The 19,059-nt window shown below is 33.7% G+C and overlaps 1 protein-coding gene across 9 annotated transcripts in view; it reads left to right on the top strand.

Moving 5' to 3' along the window:
- Positions 1-19,059, top strand: part of Ss (aryl hydrocarbon receptor spineless) — a 218,423-nt gene that overhangs the window by 90,822 nt on the left and 108,542 nt on the right. For 5 of the 9 annotated variants that reach the window (XR_014426963.1, XR_014426964.1, XR_014426962.1 and 2 more), the window contains one exon: positions 10,008-10,198. Coding sequence is in view for 1 of the 9 variants with exons in the window: in XM_083055338.1 (XP_082911464.1) it covers positions 10,008-10,198 (191 nt within the window). In the remaining 8 variants the exon portion in view is untranslated. Of the gene's footprint in view, positions 1-10,007; positions 10,199-16,152; positions 16,971-19,059 lie in introns of those variants that run through there. The other 4 variants (XR_014426965.1, XR_014426968.1, XR_014426967.1 and 1 more) reach the window with 4 other exon arrangements.

The following is a 19,059-nucleotide window of genomic DNA, read 5'->3' as shown; positions in this document are numbered from 1 at the left end:
TGGCATAATAATTCCGTTTGTCACGCTAAGTTACGCGCTCTACATAGCGCCGTGCGAGAAATCGCGCGCGCATCGGAGGCGCGCAACTACGCTGCCGCATAAGACTGCCGCATTATAGCCGAAGGGAGACTTAGGCGTCGCGATGCACCACGTCTTTTTCTCCGCAATGGAGATCTTAGGATGTTGAGCCGAGAACGCGATGGCCGAGGAAGCAATGTCGATGCAAATTAAAATTCAGCGTGTTTCACATTTTGAAAAATCAACTTTTATGCATACACATATAGGTACACACAATATAAAATTATGTGTGTTATAATTAAAGAAAATATATGATTATAAAAATATATATGCAATAATATATAAAATTATATATAAAATATAGATATGTATAATTATATATTTTTAGTATAATATTACTCCATAAATATATATTATATATACACATTTTTTTATCTCTTAAAATGATTTCACATTAGCTTCATACATTTTTTCTTATTAAAATAAGAATATATAATTAATGAATAATATGCAAATTATACTGTCATTCTTGTTTTCGTATTTAATTATTTTAGAGACGCTTAGATCAGTGCTGTGTTATATTGTATATGGATATATAATTAAGCGCAATATAAAACAAAAACATCACATTCAGATAATTTTTCATAAATTTATAGATATGCATATTAATATGAATATTATAGAATTAACACATCATTAAATTGTAGAAAACAAAAAATAAAAAGATAAACTTTGGCAAAAAGGAAACTTTATAGAAAAATAATTATTTAACCGCGAGATACCTCAGGCACAACATATAAATAATAATTCGATTCCGAGATCGATCTAATTCTTACATCGCGATCGTGAAATTCTGTATCCTGTTAGGGCTTAATCGGCAGGATCCTCTCCAGCGCGTTTCAACGCAGCCGCGCTGCAGATAATAGCGTACGATCCGTACCGTAATCGACGTATTATACGTGAGATATTCGCGTTAACGGGAGCGTAAAGCATCTCGTTCTCTCGTTACACGCGCGCCACATTAGACACGTTAGCACGTAGACGGAAGACTTATGTACGTAAGGTAGTGAGCTGCGTGCTATTATGCCAAGCGCCACCGGAAGAATCTCCCGAACCAGAGCATCGCGGGGCTCTTCTCTCCCTCTCTCTTTTCGCTCTTCCTAAAAGTTAATTATTATAATCGCCTCGTTTGTGTGTGCAATTAATTGCAGATGCGGCCGGTGATCTGCCGCTACGCGCAACCTCTTTTTTTGCGAGAGACGTGTCGATATCAGCTGTTTGCCAAGCTATTTCTAAAGAACATACTATATACAGTGTATTATATGTAATTATAAAATATATATATATATATGTATAATTATATAAAAATATATATAAAATATACATATGTATAATTATATATTTTTTAGTATATTATTTCATAAATATAAATTTTTTTGTCTCTTCAAAAGAGTCTACATTAGCTTCATAAGCTTCATTAGCTCGATTTTTTTTCTTATTAAATTGAGAATATATAATTAATGAATAATACGAAAATTACAATTGTCATTTTTGTTTTCGTATTTATATTTCGTATTAATTATTTTGAAATTTAAAGTCGAAATATGAATTTAATTTTTTCAAATACAGTCATTTCGAAATATGTGATAATGAGCTGCGTAATTTGAGAATTTATTCACTGAAACATACGTAAGATTTGAGATATTATCTTAGATATCCACATACATGGATTTTGACATAGGGAGAATGGATTAATTTTTCAAATTTATATCATGTCACTGATTACACGATAATAAGACAATTAGCAAATAGCGTAATAATTTCAGAGATTGAGAATTTTTTTCCCATTGAAACATAGGTATAAAGCGAGTCTCTGTAGAATATTCCAGGCTGGATATGTGGGCTGGAAACGGGATCTGCACCGCTAACGATACGTGGAATGCGTTTTCACGCTCCACGCATGGTTGACCCGCGAGAAATGATTTTGTAGAGCTAGGTAAATAGCCATTTTCGCAATTTATTAAGACCGCTCATTACTCATTAACAGATCCATCCTTACGGAGCCAGTTATACATCTTTTTATTCTACCAAATTAGATTCTTAAAAGATTTTACTTTACTTGTGCATCAATATACTGTTTTCCCCGTGAAAACAACATGAATTTTTCAGAATATTATATTAGTTTCTTTAGGTTTTTCATAATTTTAGAATAAATTTAGTAAATACAATAATAAGCGAGTTAATTCGAATAATCATCAAAAGCATACAAATTTTATTTTTATTTTCAAATTTACGTAAATATTTTTTATTCAATTTTTCCTAATAGAATTTTAGAAAAACATTTCTATTTATAAGAAAAATAAAATTGCGTGAATAATGCCTATATACTGACATATGATAATAAGCTTAACTTGATTTGCATATAATTGATTTTCAATATAAGATTAACATTAACTTTATTGGCAGATAGCGTATTGCAATATGATAACGAGCACATGTTTTTTTAAAATTTTTTTTTCAAACATTCGCTCGCCTTCCGTGGCGTGATGAAGGATACTTACATGGCAGCGGTAATTTATAGTCGTTGCTCGCGTAATTTTTATTTTCCAGCGGGGTTAAGCGGTTTTTACCGCAATGTGGAACGTTTTTTTCTGAACGCGCCGGGTTTTAACGCGGTAAAATGAACGCTGGAAAAGTCTTTTTTCGTTACCGCGTAAATGGATGCAGCCGTGAATTCGAAAACGTATTGTTATACCGCGGTTTCAGATCGCGTTGGAGATTAATCCGTCACTTATTAGATTCAATACTTCGTCTCGTGTTAAGATCTACCAGTTACTGACCGTTAAATAGCTTTCGTAATAGCCGCGATAATTGTGTTACGGTATGATATTCACACGTGTGATACTCATTTTTTTCCGACAAAGAACAAGCACGACTTGTCGCTGCGAATGATAAGTATCATCAAATAATTTTATATATTAATAATCAGCATAAAAAAATATCAAATTATCTTCCATAAATTATTCTTCAGAGTTAAAATTTCGAAGATAATAAGAATATTTATATATTTCCATCAATGTTAATAGAGACATGTAGTAATCATTTTATTTGATTTATTTATCTGTGAAGAGGATAATATTAATATCAAAGGGTAGAACAAAAGTAGAGCCTCTAAAGTTGTACATGTTAATATTTGTATAAAATTTTGTATTTATTGTTACATGAATATGCAATTGTGAGACGATGGACAGCCGGCCGCATGTCACTTCCGGTGAATGTGAAACGAAATTTTCACTTTTCCATTAGAATGTAATTATCGCGGGCGGGACCCCTGAAAAGCACCTGAGCCATTATCTACAATAAAGCAAGTCATAATTTTTCGGCCACGTGACCGATACCTGCGGTATATCGTCCCCTAGGATCTGATTCGATAAAATCGGTTCGTTCTTCGTCTCTCTCTCACGAAATATGAAAATATTCCGATGACGCAAAACGTAATTAACTATGGTGAAAAAATTTGGCATGCATAATTTATTCTTATAGATTAATCAATAAATCAAGCTCAATATTATAATATTAATAATATTATTATATTGATTTATTATAATCGTGCTGTTAATTATACAAAATGTTATTTTGTAAAAATGAACAACTCTTATATAGCTTTATAGTATGATTCGTTTTTCACATACAACTCTATGACAATTAAAAACGATTAGCATTACATCCGCATTTCTGAAAGTGTATAATTACATACACGGGCTGCTTCATTCAACGCCGCACCTATCCTAGTTACACGTGCTTATTCATTAAATTGATTACTTCAACGACGAAGTGCCTCCTTTTTTCTCGTCTAAATCGAGCACTCAGCAACTGACAGCTCCACCACTGGCCAACTATAGTCGCGAACGCGCGATTCCGTTTACAATCCATCTTTCGGCAGTGACAGAGACAACGTGCTCCATTTTATCTGCCATCGTCTCTCTCGCGTGAGAAGGGATCGGTCCAAGGTCGAGCACTCCCAGGTAGCTTTCCTCTTTCTCACCCTCTCTCTTTCTCTCTCCGAGAGGTATATATCACCCCTCGTACGCGCCGGCTATCAGGGTGACCATCCCTACCGCGGTGGGAGCTTCCATTGCTACCCCATGCTGTCTGCCACCCCGGAACTCGCGGCCGCTGGTGTATCTACCCTCGAAAATCCATAGTGGACCCACCCTCGGCGGCGCCTGCGCATCTTCGAGCTCTGTTCCAACAACCAATCCCTCCGGTTCTCGCCGCGGAATCACGTCGGCGAATACACATAATCGCTGTCAAGCGAAAGTAATAATGCTACATCATCAATATAATTATATAATATTTATTACATGTTTATATATAATTTGATAATTATATATATATATATATATATATATATATATATATAATTGATGAATTATATATAAAATTAAATAATTAGACGCAATCAAAAAATGAAGATAAATTAGCGAAAAATGTGGGACATAATAATGCGATAATTGATCTATTTATTTCAAATTAAATATGAAGTAAGTATTTATAAATATAATTTTTGATTTTTATATTAAACTTTTTTGCAAAAAGATTCTTTAATCTAATTTTGGAAATAAAAGAATCAAGTTAAGAAAAAATCTCAGGAAAGTAGCTTTTTTCGATCTTTTTTTTCACTCGCTGTCATTTTTTCTCTCCCCATTGTTCGCGCGATTTTGTATTCGGTGTGCCCTTAAAGTATCGACCGATCATACTCCCGAGTCATCGGCCATTCTTTGTTCACTTATCTTCCTCTCTTTTCGCGCGCGCGCTCCGAGGATGGCAGTGCACAAAACAGGCTTTAATGCGAGCACCGAGGCAACCTTGACTGGGATTTACCCGCCTGATGGATTCGAGGATGGCGTGCGGTGAGAGCTTCCGACCGTCTGAACGCGCCACCTTGTAACTCATGTTATTTAATTCTAATCAGTCAGTCGCTTACGGAATTAGCCGGCGAGAGAACGCAACCAATTTATAACTCCTAATCGAATGATCGGTTACTAATTATGTCTTTCGGCAATTGCCCAGCTACTCGGGACTACTTCTTATCTAGCGTTATATTGTACATATGTATATATAATTGTCAATATCAGAATTGAAGATTGTAAACTGTGAGAGAAATTAGAGTCGACTCGTATTTTACATTTGCGCTATCTTTCATAAAATTTGTTTTTTTTTTTTCGCTCGCAAGAAACGTTTCTGTTCTAAAATTGGAATATGTTTTTGTCGAGCGGAGCTTCCCGAGCGATTTTCTTCGAAAAGTCGGTGAACTTGTCTCTCCAGGAAAACGTCGTTGAAAATTACCGTGGTGTAGTTCACTTCAAGATGAAAATTGCCGGGAGACCTTTCCTTAACGACCGCGGCAACATTGTCGACCATTAAGTAGAGTTTGAAGTACATACATACAATATATATTTTGTATGTACTTGTATGTTTTTTCGAGTGTGTCACGGTTCGCGGAGTCGATACGCATCTACGCAACTGGTCTAATGCTACGAACGATAATGTGTTATGCGTGTGGATTATGTACCGGGAGGGGCGCGAGAACTTGACACGTTATCACCTGGCCTACCTGCTGGCAGACGTAAGATCATATGCATTACTTTTCGTTTTGTTCGAAATAATCGATAAACGTTCGAGAGTTTAGATAAAATTTCTTCTGTTTTTATTTTTGTAATATTTATCGCGAAATGGGGGCAGATGATCTCTGTAACTTTGATTTTTCTGCGTTTATTTAATCGAGAAAGACATTCATTCACATTAAATTAAAATCGAACATCTAGGATTGAAGTAGTGAAATAATATTAAATTATTAATTATATATATATATATATATATATATATAATTTATAATATAATTTTATTTTCATATGTATTTAATATTATTAATATTAAATTATTCAGAGATTTTTTCTCATAATGTGGATTTACTCGATATAAGCAATTAAGTGTTAGGAATTTCTATTCAATAGCGAGTAAAATGTAGAGTGATGTATATTTTTGGGACGATTTTGTGGGACGCGTTGCACCGTTTCTTCGAATCTATAATTTTTTATCTATCTACCATCAAGGTATACTTATTATATCTACGGATAATGGCATAGCATCGAGCCTCATTTGTATTTCCGAGGTAGCTATAATCGTGCAAGATCTATCCATAGCCATGGTACTGTAAGTAGTTATATTCGCACGATTTCTCGTTTCTATAGACGCTTTCGATGTATGTAAATCCCCTCGTGTTATGCAAGACTGGCCGAGTATACTACTTACATTACTTCCATATTATTGCTGATTTCGCTCAAATAATTTCGCTAATGATGGGATAAAACGCTCTGCTCAGTTAAATATACTAATTAGCTAATTAGCTAAATCCGCATATAAATATAAAATGTGTAAAAGTATATATAAAAATATATTTTATATTATTGTCAAAATTTACGTAATAGAATTTGAAGACTAATTATAAAGTGTGATAATAATTATTTAATAAAAGACTTAATTTATGCATCTTAAAATATCCATCTGAAATATGTTTTTTTAACGGAATATTTAATCCGAAAATAATAAAGCTATCAAAAAATTATCGTCTTATGGGGATAAAGACGTCCTCGGAAAGCGTGATTCTTCGAAAAAGGTAAACGCATTAAAAAAGCGATGCCTTTAATTAAAATGCTTAGGGGTTAGAAAGCGTGATGAATGGGATTGTCGATTGTATACTGGCGCAGCTGCGTCAAGAAGAACTCTATTAATTATTAGACGACACCGAATCCATTATTCAGGACGAGGAACGACCAAGGTCCTCGAGAATAGTTCTATATTCGGATATCATTAGTACTTCGCCGGACATTAGTTTCCCCTTCTCCTCCTTTTCCTTCTTTCTCAGTAGCGTAAAACAAAGCTAATTATTGGGATAGGAGCGGAACCGCGTGGGTCCGATATTAACCCCAACCGAGTTTATTGGACCCCACATGTTTCTGAATATTTATATACAGAGTGTCTCAGGATCGCTTAGGATATAATTCATGCATACAAGTATTAGAGAATAAACGGTAAAAGAAAAAGGTAACAAAAATATTGAAAATTAAAAGAATTTTGATGAAGAAATAAATAGATTAGAATATCTTAATTCTCTCGTAAATATTGCAGAATTTTACAAACATTAATAATGTTTATTTGATGATAAATATATTAACAGAATCACATTCTCTCTTTCTTTCTCTTTTAAGCTCTAATTAAAAATGCTCAATAAATATAATAAAATTCAGTCCCTAATTAAGAACCCATCTTGATATAAAAATATAGATGGAAATAAAAATAAAATAATTCCAGGAATTTCCAACTGTTAGGCCATAAGATGATAATCTACTAAATGATCGCGCAGGCAATTTATTATCGCACACGTTGATGATATACTTCATACTTTTCTCATATATCGTTATATTATCAATTTGAATATCATTATTCTTTATTATTCAATGCTTTTTTGCATTATAATATATGTTTTAAATATAAATTCAATTATTTTTAATAATATTAAAACATTAATATAAAAATAATATTATTTTTTTACTCAACGAAATTTTTATCAATATATAGAAATTATGTTGCCAGAGTTTTAGAATCTTATTTAGGATCTAAAACGCTAATCAAAAAGATAATTTTTTTCAGAAAGTTGTTTTTGTCATTTTCACATTTCTTTAAATAGATGTTTATTTACATATCAGTCATCTTGCGAGAAGGATGCGTCTTGTAAAATACAAAATCGCGATGCAAACGAGAGGAGAGGCGTAGGTTCTCCAGCAGCGAGCGGCACGCAGTGCTCACAGTGACATCTCATTAACACTATTTTCTTAATAACTCGCGATAAGAACTGGTCCTACGCTCGCGAACCATTCCGACGCCGTTTCATCTCGCTTTTCTTGCACAGCCTTGGCGAAGTCTCTCGGGGACAGTCGCGCGAGAAAGGCCGCGCAAAGGCCCTTAAACATATGTATACCGCGTAAGAATAATAATTATTCCTAAGTATAGGTCTGCGCGAGAATGGCCGCCGCGGTGTCTTTGACGGGCCCAAGAGAGTATTCCGTGTCGCATCGGCACCGTTTCCGCCTCCCCAGCGCTTCAATTAAACAAACAGTCCGTTGCCGGATGCGTATAAAATTTGATTTTGCATATTAATTCCGTGGACAACCGCTGGCGTTAAGGAATCTGCGGGAGTCGTTAATGATGCAACTTATGGTGCATCAAGCAAAGCGGAAATCAATGGATATATATAGAGGGGAGAAAGATAAAAATAGAAATGCTTGTTTTGAAACAAGAAAATAAAATAAAAAGATAATTTACTTTTTTAATTTAATTTTTATAACTTGGAATTTATATATATATTTTTTAGATGTTTAAATTTTATTATAAGGATAAATTTGTGTTAATTTCTTTCGGTAGAGAAGACTTCTTAAAAAAAAAAAAACAAGAATGAATTTGCGATACTTGTTAATTAAGATGTAACTTTTGATAACGCATTTAACTTCGGGTGTTAACTTCCACATCTGATCACAGAAGACTTTGGTTCTGTAATTTGCGACATTTTCTTCTATATATATTAAAGTCGCATATTATTGCTTTTACTCGTTTTGTACGCTTCGTACACTCTTTAAGTTGCGATTTTAATTTTATAAGCGTTCCATTGTGATGGGATTGCACGTCATATTGTCTGTTATGATGCGCGTCAATGGCTTCCACACCCGTGGTGAGCGTTTTAATTAAGCGGACAGCGCGTTGCTTAAAAACCAGGTTTACATGTTAATTTTGCAAGTTGTTCCAATGGCGCGGCATCGCTCCTCCGTATTTGCTTTCAAAGATATTGAAGAAGGAGAGATAAATTTTAATTAATTAATTCATCCTATATTTGCCTAAAAAAAAAATTAAAAATTAATATAAAGATATTACCGAAATATTTTCTTCTATATTAATTAATTATCTAAACAACAATTACTATACATTAATTATAATTATTTTTAATTTAATAATTATCTCTAAATTGATTAATTAATTCTTATATCCATTTAGATGTCGTTTTTACTTACCAAAATTTTTCCAAAATAAAAAATATTCCAACGATCGCTATTTAATTTTCATTGCGATATATATACATAATATTGTTTCAAACATATCGCACACACAAATTGATTATGGTTTATTCATCTCATACACAAAAAATAAAAAATTAAGATTAATTTTAAAGATTCAACGAGTCATTTTTCGAGTACGACATAGTAAAGACACTTATTTCCGCGAAAATACTTACGCCAATGCTAGCAAATTGGACCACCATGTAATAGCTACGTAGTAGTTGTCATTTAGCACTGTCCTAACTATTAAATAAATCGCGCACTTTACGCCAATCGGGCGGCCCACTCTCGTCTCGGCGTAAATACTCCAAGTTACGATCTTAGATGGGCATCCTGCCCCTGAGGACACCTCTGGACCGGAGCGGAGCGCATACGCGTGTATCAATCAGACCGGCTGGTGCGCACCGGCAACTTTTAATTATTCGAAGCCTCGCGGACGCGGGCCGTCTGTCGTTAACGATTCGAAAAATGCATGCTGAATTTCGGATAATGAAGAGTAAAATGTAAATCCCGCGCGTGCATATATAACGGGTTGTGCCTCGAATTGATTATCAAAGTTAATCCCCTAGAATCGCGTGGCTGTGGAACAAAAGCACGGTTGGTTATTGAACCCTTATCGCCACGGACCAGTAAGATTGTTGATTGCTCTGGCGTCTCGCAACATAGTTTTATTTTTAGCAAGCGTCTTGTCTACGATGTTAGACGGTTGTTCCTCGCGAAATAAACTGTGCACGGTGTATCAGAATTTTCTTCTATCATTAATATTAATGTTTAAATCTATATGTATATATATTATATGATATTTTTGTTTTCTTGCAGCTTAAAACCACCACAGAAAGACGGGGTGACAAAGTCGAATCCTAGCAAGCGACATCGGGAGCGATTGAATGCTGAGCTGGATACTCTAGCATCATTACTTCCTTTCGAGCAAAATATCCTCAGCAAGCTGGATCGACTCAGCATCCTCAGACTCAGCGTAAGCTACCTCCGTACCAAGAGCTACTTTCAAGGTAAGGCAAAATTCTTGCACAGACACACAGACATTGCAATTCAAACATATATCCAAGTTTTTTTAATTATTGCAATTATTGCGTATCTGACAATTTTTTTAAAATAAACCCTACTCGTTGGCGAACCTCGGGTTTAATTACTTTAATATCATTTTGAATGATTTACGATGATCTACGTTTAAAATGTATATATTACGTGTGCGGCATTTATTTATTTATTGACATCTCCGTTATGTCAGCTCCGAATTTAACTAAACCGGACAATAGGATTATTTTAGTTGATTAATTTATTCTCGCCGTTTGCGTAATGATAGCTAAGATACGGGAGTATCGGGTATCAAGTTGTGGCTATGAATTTCATCGTAATACAACTATCTACTTTTCGTCAGCACGCGAGATACTCGTTATATCTTCAGGACAATAAGATCTGGAAACAATGCGCGATCCATACAGACTCGCCCATCATTCTTCCACTATCCACCGACTGATAGCTTAATATCAAAATCATGTTTTGCACATTGCACGGGGATAAACTATCGGAACTAAAGGGTAAGATTTTATTCGCGGACAACGAAACAATGAGAAATGGCCTTTGAATTGCCAAGCACGATACAAATCGCGTAACAAAAATATGCGAAGAAGTATAAATAACGCGGATGATTAGGGGAGATTCAGGGAGATCGATTAAAAAAAGGGTAGCGATGTTTGCTACCTTTATAAAGAATAACATAAAAATTTTATTTAATGACGATATTAATAAACAACGTAAAATTATATAATTAATATTTATAAATATATTATTATTTATATATATATAATTAAGCCTCGCTTGAGAAAATTCTCGTTCCTTAACTAGGAGTTTGTTTTCGAGTTGAAGGGAAATTTTTGGAGATATTTTATTGCCAAAAATAAAATAGAGAATAAATTGTGACGCTTCTGCATTCATATAAAATTAACGCTCCTGCGAAATAATAGCGTTTGATCGGCTATGCGGAAATTATGCAACTTGAATAAGGCGGGAACACGCCTCTCTGCACCACCGGTGTGCAATCTCATCTGCAATCGCAATCAGGGCCAATGGAAGAATGGATAGACGCTTTCATCTTCCTCACTTTATCATTATTCGGTTCTTTCGTTCCTTATTTCCAATCTCACGACGAGTAAAGTGACTCCTGCGCCAAACGCGAAATTGAGCTCATTGATTTTACGACGGTGAGGATTTATCGGAATTGGGCGAAAATATAGGATTGTCTTTGCATCTGTCATTTCTTATCATTTTCCTTGATATATAGAGGAGAATCTCATATTAATGTCATTTAAAACATAATGGGAAAAATTTATTTCATGAGGTGTTTCTGATATATAATGATACATAAGATTAATCTTATTAATTAGAACATATAAAAGATATTCGCAAAAATACGATAGTATTTATGAAATATATAAAATTATATCTAAATGATTTTTTTTTATCTTGAACATTTCATCTGTCCCAACTTTAACACTTTACCACTTTTCGAATCTCGTTCGTTTACATTTCTACGAGTATTAAGATCCTCCTCAATGTTTCAATCACTGTCAACATCAATTATCTAAATATATCGAAATTTTGAAAGTATAAGCTGCTAATTTGATCGAGATATACTCGACTGTCGCGTTAAACGTACACGTACGACGTTTCCTCCGAAAGGGAGCGACAAACGGAGGAGGAAAAAGGGTGGGAAAGAATCCATTAGCGGAAAAGGTGTGGGCATCTTTGGCACTTGGAAAAGCGAGAGGAAGCGAGATGGCTGATATATCGGGGCGCAATATAGCGTATGCACAGCCACGAATCCGGATTGAACGTGCGGAGGAGGACCTTCTCCGTGTGCTACCGGTCTGTCTATCTGTATAAATATGCGTGTATGTATGTGTGTTGTTGCTGCTGCTGCTGGCTACGTCCGCGCGATATCGCGGATCTCGCAGTATATCACCTTATACTTAGCGCTCTTGTTGTTGCTGCTGCGGATGCTGTTGCTGTTGCTGCGATACCGAGAGGGCGAGATTTCGCGCGTGCGCATTGTTCACGCCGTTTTAATAGGTATTCATTTTGTCGGGTCCCGAATCTCCATCGAAGACTCCCAACGCAGTGTCGCCCCGATCTGACCCGATATCTGGAAGCTGTCCCCCTTTTCGTGCCGGTCCTCTCTTCACCTTTGTGAAATTATGTAAAGATTGTCGCGCGCTTGTAAAAAATTGTCGATCTCGTTTGAGATATCATACATTATAACTGTGAATAAAAAAGTGAAAAAGAAATTAATTAATCGAATCAGAATCAATTCAGAGAATAATTAGAAAAACGTCAACGTTCTCCATTCTATATACTCTATTTAAAAAATTTATTATATATTAATATATTATATTATTTTATATATTAATATATTAATACATAGTATGTATAATTATATATAAAAAAATATATATACATAATATAATATATTAATAAATAATAAATTTAATTACAATGAGACAAATAAATATCATATAATGACACGATGAAAATTGTGTGGAGGAAAATTATCGAAATCGTATCACATTGTCATTTCAATTTTCGGCCATACGTTATTGATTGCGAGATCCAATTTCTGAAAATTTCATGACGCCGACGACTTTCGCGGTTCGATTAAAAAAGCTCGGTTCGCGCCTCGATAAACTCGCGTCGCGGCCGTTAATAAGATGAACAGCTCTGCATTTGATCGGCAACATTAATCGGAGTAACACGGGTAGGAACCTGCCGAGGAATCCTATTTCTCCCTCTTCTTCCCCCCTTTTCCTCGCTCTTCGCGCTATGTAAATTAATTAGGGCCCTCGGTAACGGCGCTGATTTTTCAAGTAGGCACGTGGTGCGCGCCTCCCTCGCCTCGAGGTAGAAAGAAGAAGAAGAAGAGCATGAGAAAGAAGAAGTGAAAGGGAAAAAAGGAAGAAGAGGAAGCAGAAGGTGGCGAAGTCGGGGCCCGAGGTGAATTAACCGGGCGTTGAAGAAGCGCCAAGAGATGGTCCCCGCTGCTCTCTCTCTCTCTCTCTCTTTCTTTCTTTCTTTCTTTCTTCTTTCTGGGTCTCAGATAGCAGATCTTCCCCGGAGGCTGCGCCTCCTTCGCCTTTCTCACACGTCTCTCCGAATCCTCCTTCCTCGCGTAGACTACCGGAGATCCCGTTCAGGCTCGCTCGAATCTCGGCAATTAACCTTACGCCACTTGATCTTATTATTGACAACGTGCGTCGTCCTCCGATTTCTTGTAGATTCTTCCCTAATTCTTTAAATAGAATATCGAAAGAAAAAAAAGATATAAACTACTAACGGAGTTTATTCATATTTGATTCGCACACTTGACATTCGATTATTGTGTAAGGGTGATTGAACAGAGTATCTACTCTTTGGAAAAATCGAGAAATCCAGTTTTTTTATTTTAAAAAGTCTAGGAATTCTCATGAAATTTTATTAAGAGGAGAATTTTTTTTAAATTATATCTTTGATATAAATTTACTCTTAATTCACAATCAAGAAACATATGTCTAACATATCTTTATTACAGCATATTTATATTTTTATTAAAATCCCATGTGCTTTTTTTTGACGGTTCATAGGAAATTATTCAATTTTTTAAAATAATATTTAAATAAATTAGTACTCCCTAAGACGTTAGTTATAATAAATTACTTTTTATTTTATATATTTATCTACTTATATTTATTTTATATTTATTTACTAATATTCTTATATTTTACCTAGAATTTTAAACGAAAGTAGAAAGATTAAAGAATTCTCAGGAAATTTTTTTACAAGGATTTGAGTGTAGACACTCTGTTAAATGTCGATGGCGAGAGAAGAGGCTTTTACAGATCAGACTTTTCCGTATGACTCTGAAGAAGTAAATAGTTTTGCGCGACAGGCATTAAAAAGATAATACGCGTAAAATAGGATTGTTCGCGGAATGCGTGACCAATTATTTCGATGATTTACGACATCCTTATCGCACCATAATTGCTAAAAAAAAACGATTTATGCTTGAGATGCGTCACATGTAAATATATATTTCGCGCGTTATTTGTAATTGTGCGAACTTTTAATTCGAGAACATCATATCTGGAATGAACTCGGGTGAAACATAAAGCTGTAAATTACACCGTGGCAATTACACTGATAGCGAGACTCGAGAAATTTTTAACATTGCAGTTTTAATTAATTGAGCGATCGCTCGTTATATATATGTATGTATATCGTTAGTTAAGGAGCATGCGAATTAGGCCGTCGTATCTGCGGAAAGAAATTGCACGGTATAGTGCTCACTTCCATGTAAACGTGTAAAGGGAAAAGCGCGTGTAAGTGTTGTATCGCTCGGAAGTAACACAATCAGCAACGTTTTCTTGCAATATCATATACATATCTTTTAATTAAGATCCTTCATGCTGAATTCATAGACGCGATTCCCCTCTATCTCATATATAGTTCTCGACATATTACATATATAGTTTCTTATGTATTTAAAATAGAAACTTATCGCAAATATTAAATGATCAATTTTTTAATGTATTTTTTTTATGTGATTTTTAATCATACATATATCTACACTGAGAAAAAAAATTGTTAACTTGAATAAATCGTTGAACTAAATTACTATTTTGTTAATTGAACATATAGGTATAAGTATTTAAGTCAAATATACGTTTTATTAGATTTAATATGTTGTATTTAATTTAAATATTTCTATATGTTCAATTAACAAAATAGTATTTAGTTGAATGATTTAGTCAAGTTAACAACTTTTTTTCAGTGTGAGCGATAATTTCTGGAAGCCGATCTTCTTTTTCTTTTATTTTCTTTTACTTCGCGATGACATAATGAGAGCGAAGAAAATAGATTTGCACAACTATATATAACAAAATATATCATATTTCTTAATTTATAAAATATATAATATAAAAGTTTGCGAATGTAGTAACTAAATTTTTTTCGCTGCCAAAAATGAATACGTACACTGAAAAAAAAATTTGTTAACTTGACTAAACCATTTAACTAAATTACTATTTTGTTAATTGAACATATATTAGTATTTAAGTTAAATATACGTTTTGTTAGATTTAATATGTTATATTTAAATATGTCTATATGTTCAGTTAACAAATTAATATTTAGTTGAACGATTTAATCAAGTTAACAAATTTTTTTTCAGTGTAATTATATATGATTGAGAATTAAGAAAAAATATTATTTGATTTTATTTTTTCTTAACTCTCTTTATATGTAATTAAATTATATATAATTAACTCTAATTATATGTAATTTTCTTAACTCTAATTATATATAATTATGTATTTGTTTTTGGTAGTGAAACAAATTTAATTACTATATTCGTAAACTTTTTTATATATTTTGTTATATATAATCGTGAAAGTTTATATATATGATTAAAACTTAAAAAAATAAATAATATTTATTATATTAACAAAACTAGATTTGCAAAACTGATATAACAAAATATATGATATAATAGAAAAGCTTGCAAATATAGTAACTAAATATTTTCGTTGCCAAAAACAAATACATAATTATATATAATTGACAATTAAGAAAAACTATTAAAATTTTAATTGGATAAAGTAAAGTAATGTCGAACGAGATAATAATAATTTTCGAACAAGTGCGTGATTCTGTAGCATTATTTACAGAATTTATATGCTTTTAATACGAGATTATTGTCATGGAAGTTAAAGCGAGGTGAAGACAGAATTAAATCCTTATAAAACTTGGAAATAAAAATATAAATATCGTATATATACGGCATTGTCGAGCGACGTCAAATGTAAACATTTTCGCGCCGAACGATTCGAAGGAAACAGGCGCCCCCCCCCCCCTTCCCCAAGGTCGCCTACGCATTTCGGAATTTCAGTCGAGTGTGAGTCGCGCGGCGAGCCGGTAGTGCGTGCGTGCATCGGCTTATTAACGTGCGTAATCGTAATTAATAGATCTCGATGAAGCGATGCACATGTCGTTTATCGAAATTTTCATAGATCTAAGAAGATACGGATGGAGTGCTTAAGCTCCTGCGATGTGAAATTTGCGGTAAAGAGGGTGTATAATGCGAGATCTCTTTCCACAGGCAATCTTCGCCTATTTTCGTCGCATCTTCGACTGCATTTATTACAAGTTGCAAAGCCGAAGATTGCTTTGGAAAGAGACGGAAAGCGTTTTCCCCTTATTCCCGCAAATCTAATAGCCTTCTCGCTCCTACAAGCGCTTTACACTCCGTTTATATCTTCCTTAGGTCCATGATAATTTCGATAACCGACATGTTGCTTTTCGTCGCGTCTCGCGTGACGTCAGAATCGCGTCAGCACACGTCAGCGTCACGTGATCTCCATTCGCGCGGGACACTTGCGGATGACTTCATGACGTGAAGTGCGCCGAGTCGGGAGTGTCGTGCGGATTTTCGGACTAATTGAAAGATAGGTAATTAAAATACGGTTCGAAGCCATCGAGAACAGTTTTCGATTTTGTTCGACAACAATCGACGTTTCGTCTTATTTATTCGTAAAAGCATCGCGCGAGCGCCCGAATAAGTGTCGCGAGTCGCGAGACGTCAGTTTAGGTTAGATCGCGGGCTACCGTGCGGATCGTAGCAGTTGTTTGTGTGTGCTTTTTTCTTCAATTCAACTTGCATCCACGCTGGTGAATATCCAGGAGAATAAGGAGAGAGACAGAAAGAGGGAGAAAGCACCGGCGACGCATCGACCGGTGAGTGAATTTATTCATCGCACTCACAATTTTGTCATATTGTCTGTCTATTTTGTTCGACGATAATTCCGCATCATTTTCGAATTCGAATGAATTCGAGACGAAATTGGCCATAATTAATAGAATTATATGTATATATATTGTGATAATTCAGCATTCAAACGTCATATTCAAAGCGAGTTATGTCAAAGCTCCCATCCCCTATAAGACTATATATATTTTTCTTTTTAATATAATTACACACAATAAGAGTATCGAAAGGGTTAATTTTCATCGCGCTCTTCCGGTTTTTGGTCGATACACAGAGAGAATGTTCTCTTAGAATTTTTACTTTGAAAATCATGGTAATTGTGGGACAATATGATATGGAAAGAATTTTAGGAGAATGTCTCTGATTAATATTTATCACAATAAAAATAATAATATCTATTACAATAAAATATAAAATATGTTTGATTAATTTTACTATGCAGTTTAGTAAAATTAATCAAACATGTTTTATATTTTATTGTGATATTATTATTTTTATTGTGATAAATATTAATCAGAGAAATTATAAAATTCTTTTCATAGCATATTGTCCAACGATTACCATAATTTTCAGGGTAAATTCTAAGAGAAAATTCTCTCTGTCTATTTTGTTCGACGATAATTCCGCATCATTTTCGAATTCGAATGAATTCGAGACGAAATTGGCCATAATTAATAGAATTATATGTATATATATTGTGATAATTCAGCATTCAAACGTCATATTCAAAGCGAGTTATGTCGAAGCTCCCATCCCCTATAAGACTATATATATTTTCCTTTTTAATATTAATAAATAATAATTACACACAATAAGAGTATCGAAAGGGTTAATTTTCATCGCGCTCTTCCGGTTTTTGGTCGATACACAGAGAGAATGTTCTCTTAGAATTTTTACTTTGAAAATCATGGTAATTGTGGGACAATATGATATGGAAAGAATTTTATAAGAATTTCTCTGATTAATATTTATCACAATAAAAATAATATCTATCACAATAAAATATAGAATATGTTTGATTAATTTTACTGTGCAGTTTAATAAAATTAATTAAGCATGTTTTATATTTTATTGTGATAAATATTAATCAGAGAAATTATAAAATTCTTTTCATAGCATATTGTCCAACGATTACCATAATTTTCAGGGTAAATTCTAAGAGAAAATTCTCTCTGTCTATTTTGTTCGACGATAATTCCGCATCATTTTCGAATTCGAATGAATTCGAGACGAAATTTGCCATAATTAATAGAATTATTATATGTATATATATTGTGATAATTCAGCATTCAAACGTCATATTCAAAGCGAGTTATGTCAAAGCTCCCATCCCCTATAAGACTATATATATTTTTCTTTTTAATATAATTACACACAATAAGAGTATCGAAAGGGTTAATTTTCATTGCGCTCTTCCGGTTTTTGGTCGATACACAGAGATAATGTTCTCTTAGAATTTTTACTTTGAAAATCATGGTAATTGTGGGACAATATGATATGGAAAGAATTTTAGGAGAATGTCTCTGATTAATATTTATCACAATAAAAATAATAATATCTATTACAATAAAATATAAAATATGTTTGATTAATTTTACTATGCAGTTTAGTAAAATTAATCAAACATGTTTTATATTTTATTGTGATATTATTATTTTTATTGTGATAAATATTAATCAGAGAAATTATAAAATTCTTTTCATAGCATATTGTCCAACGATTACCATAATTTTCAGGGTAAATTCTAAGAGAAAATTCTCTCTGTCTATTTTGTTCGACGATAATTCCGCATCATTTTCGAATTCGAATGAATTCGAGACGAAATTGGCCATAATTAATAGAATTATATGTATATATATTGTGATAATTCAGCATTCAAACGTCATATTCAAAGCGAGTTATGTCAAAGCTCCCATCCCCTATAAGACTATATATATTTTTCTTTTTAATATTAATAAATAATAAATACACACAATAAGAGTATCGAAAGGGTTAATTTTCATCGCGCTCTTCCGGTTTTCGGTCGATACACAGAGAGAATGTTCTCTTAGAATTTTT

The sequence above is a fragment of the Prenolepis imparis genome, unplaced genomic scaffold (genome assembly GCF_030444845.1).
Source record: "Prenolepis imparis isolate NDT839.2.m4 unplaced genomic scaffold, iyPreImpa1.0 SCAF_15, whole genome shotgun sequence".
NCBI lineage: Eukaryota > Metazoa > Arthropoda > Insecta > Hymenoptera > Formicidae > Prenolepis > Prenolepis imparis.
Note: the sequence above shows the minus strand (reverse complement) of the source record. Positions and strands in the feature narration are given on the sequence as shown.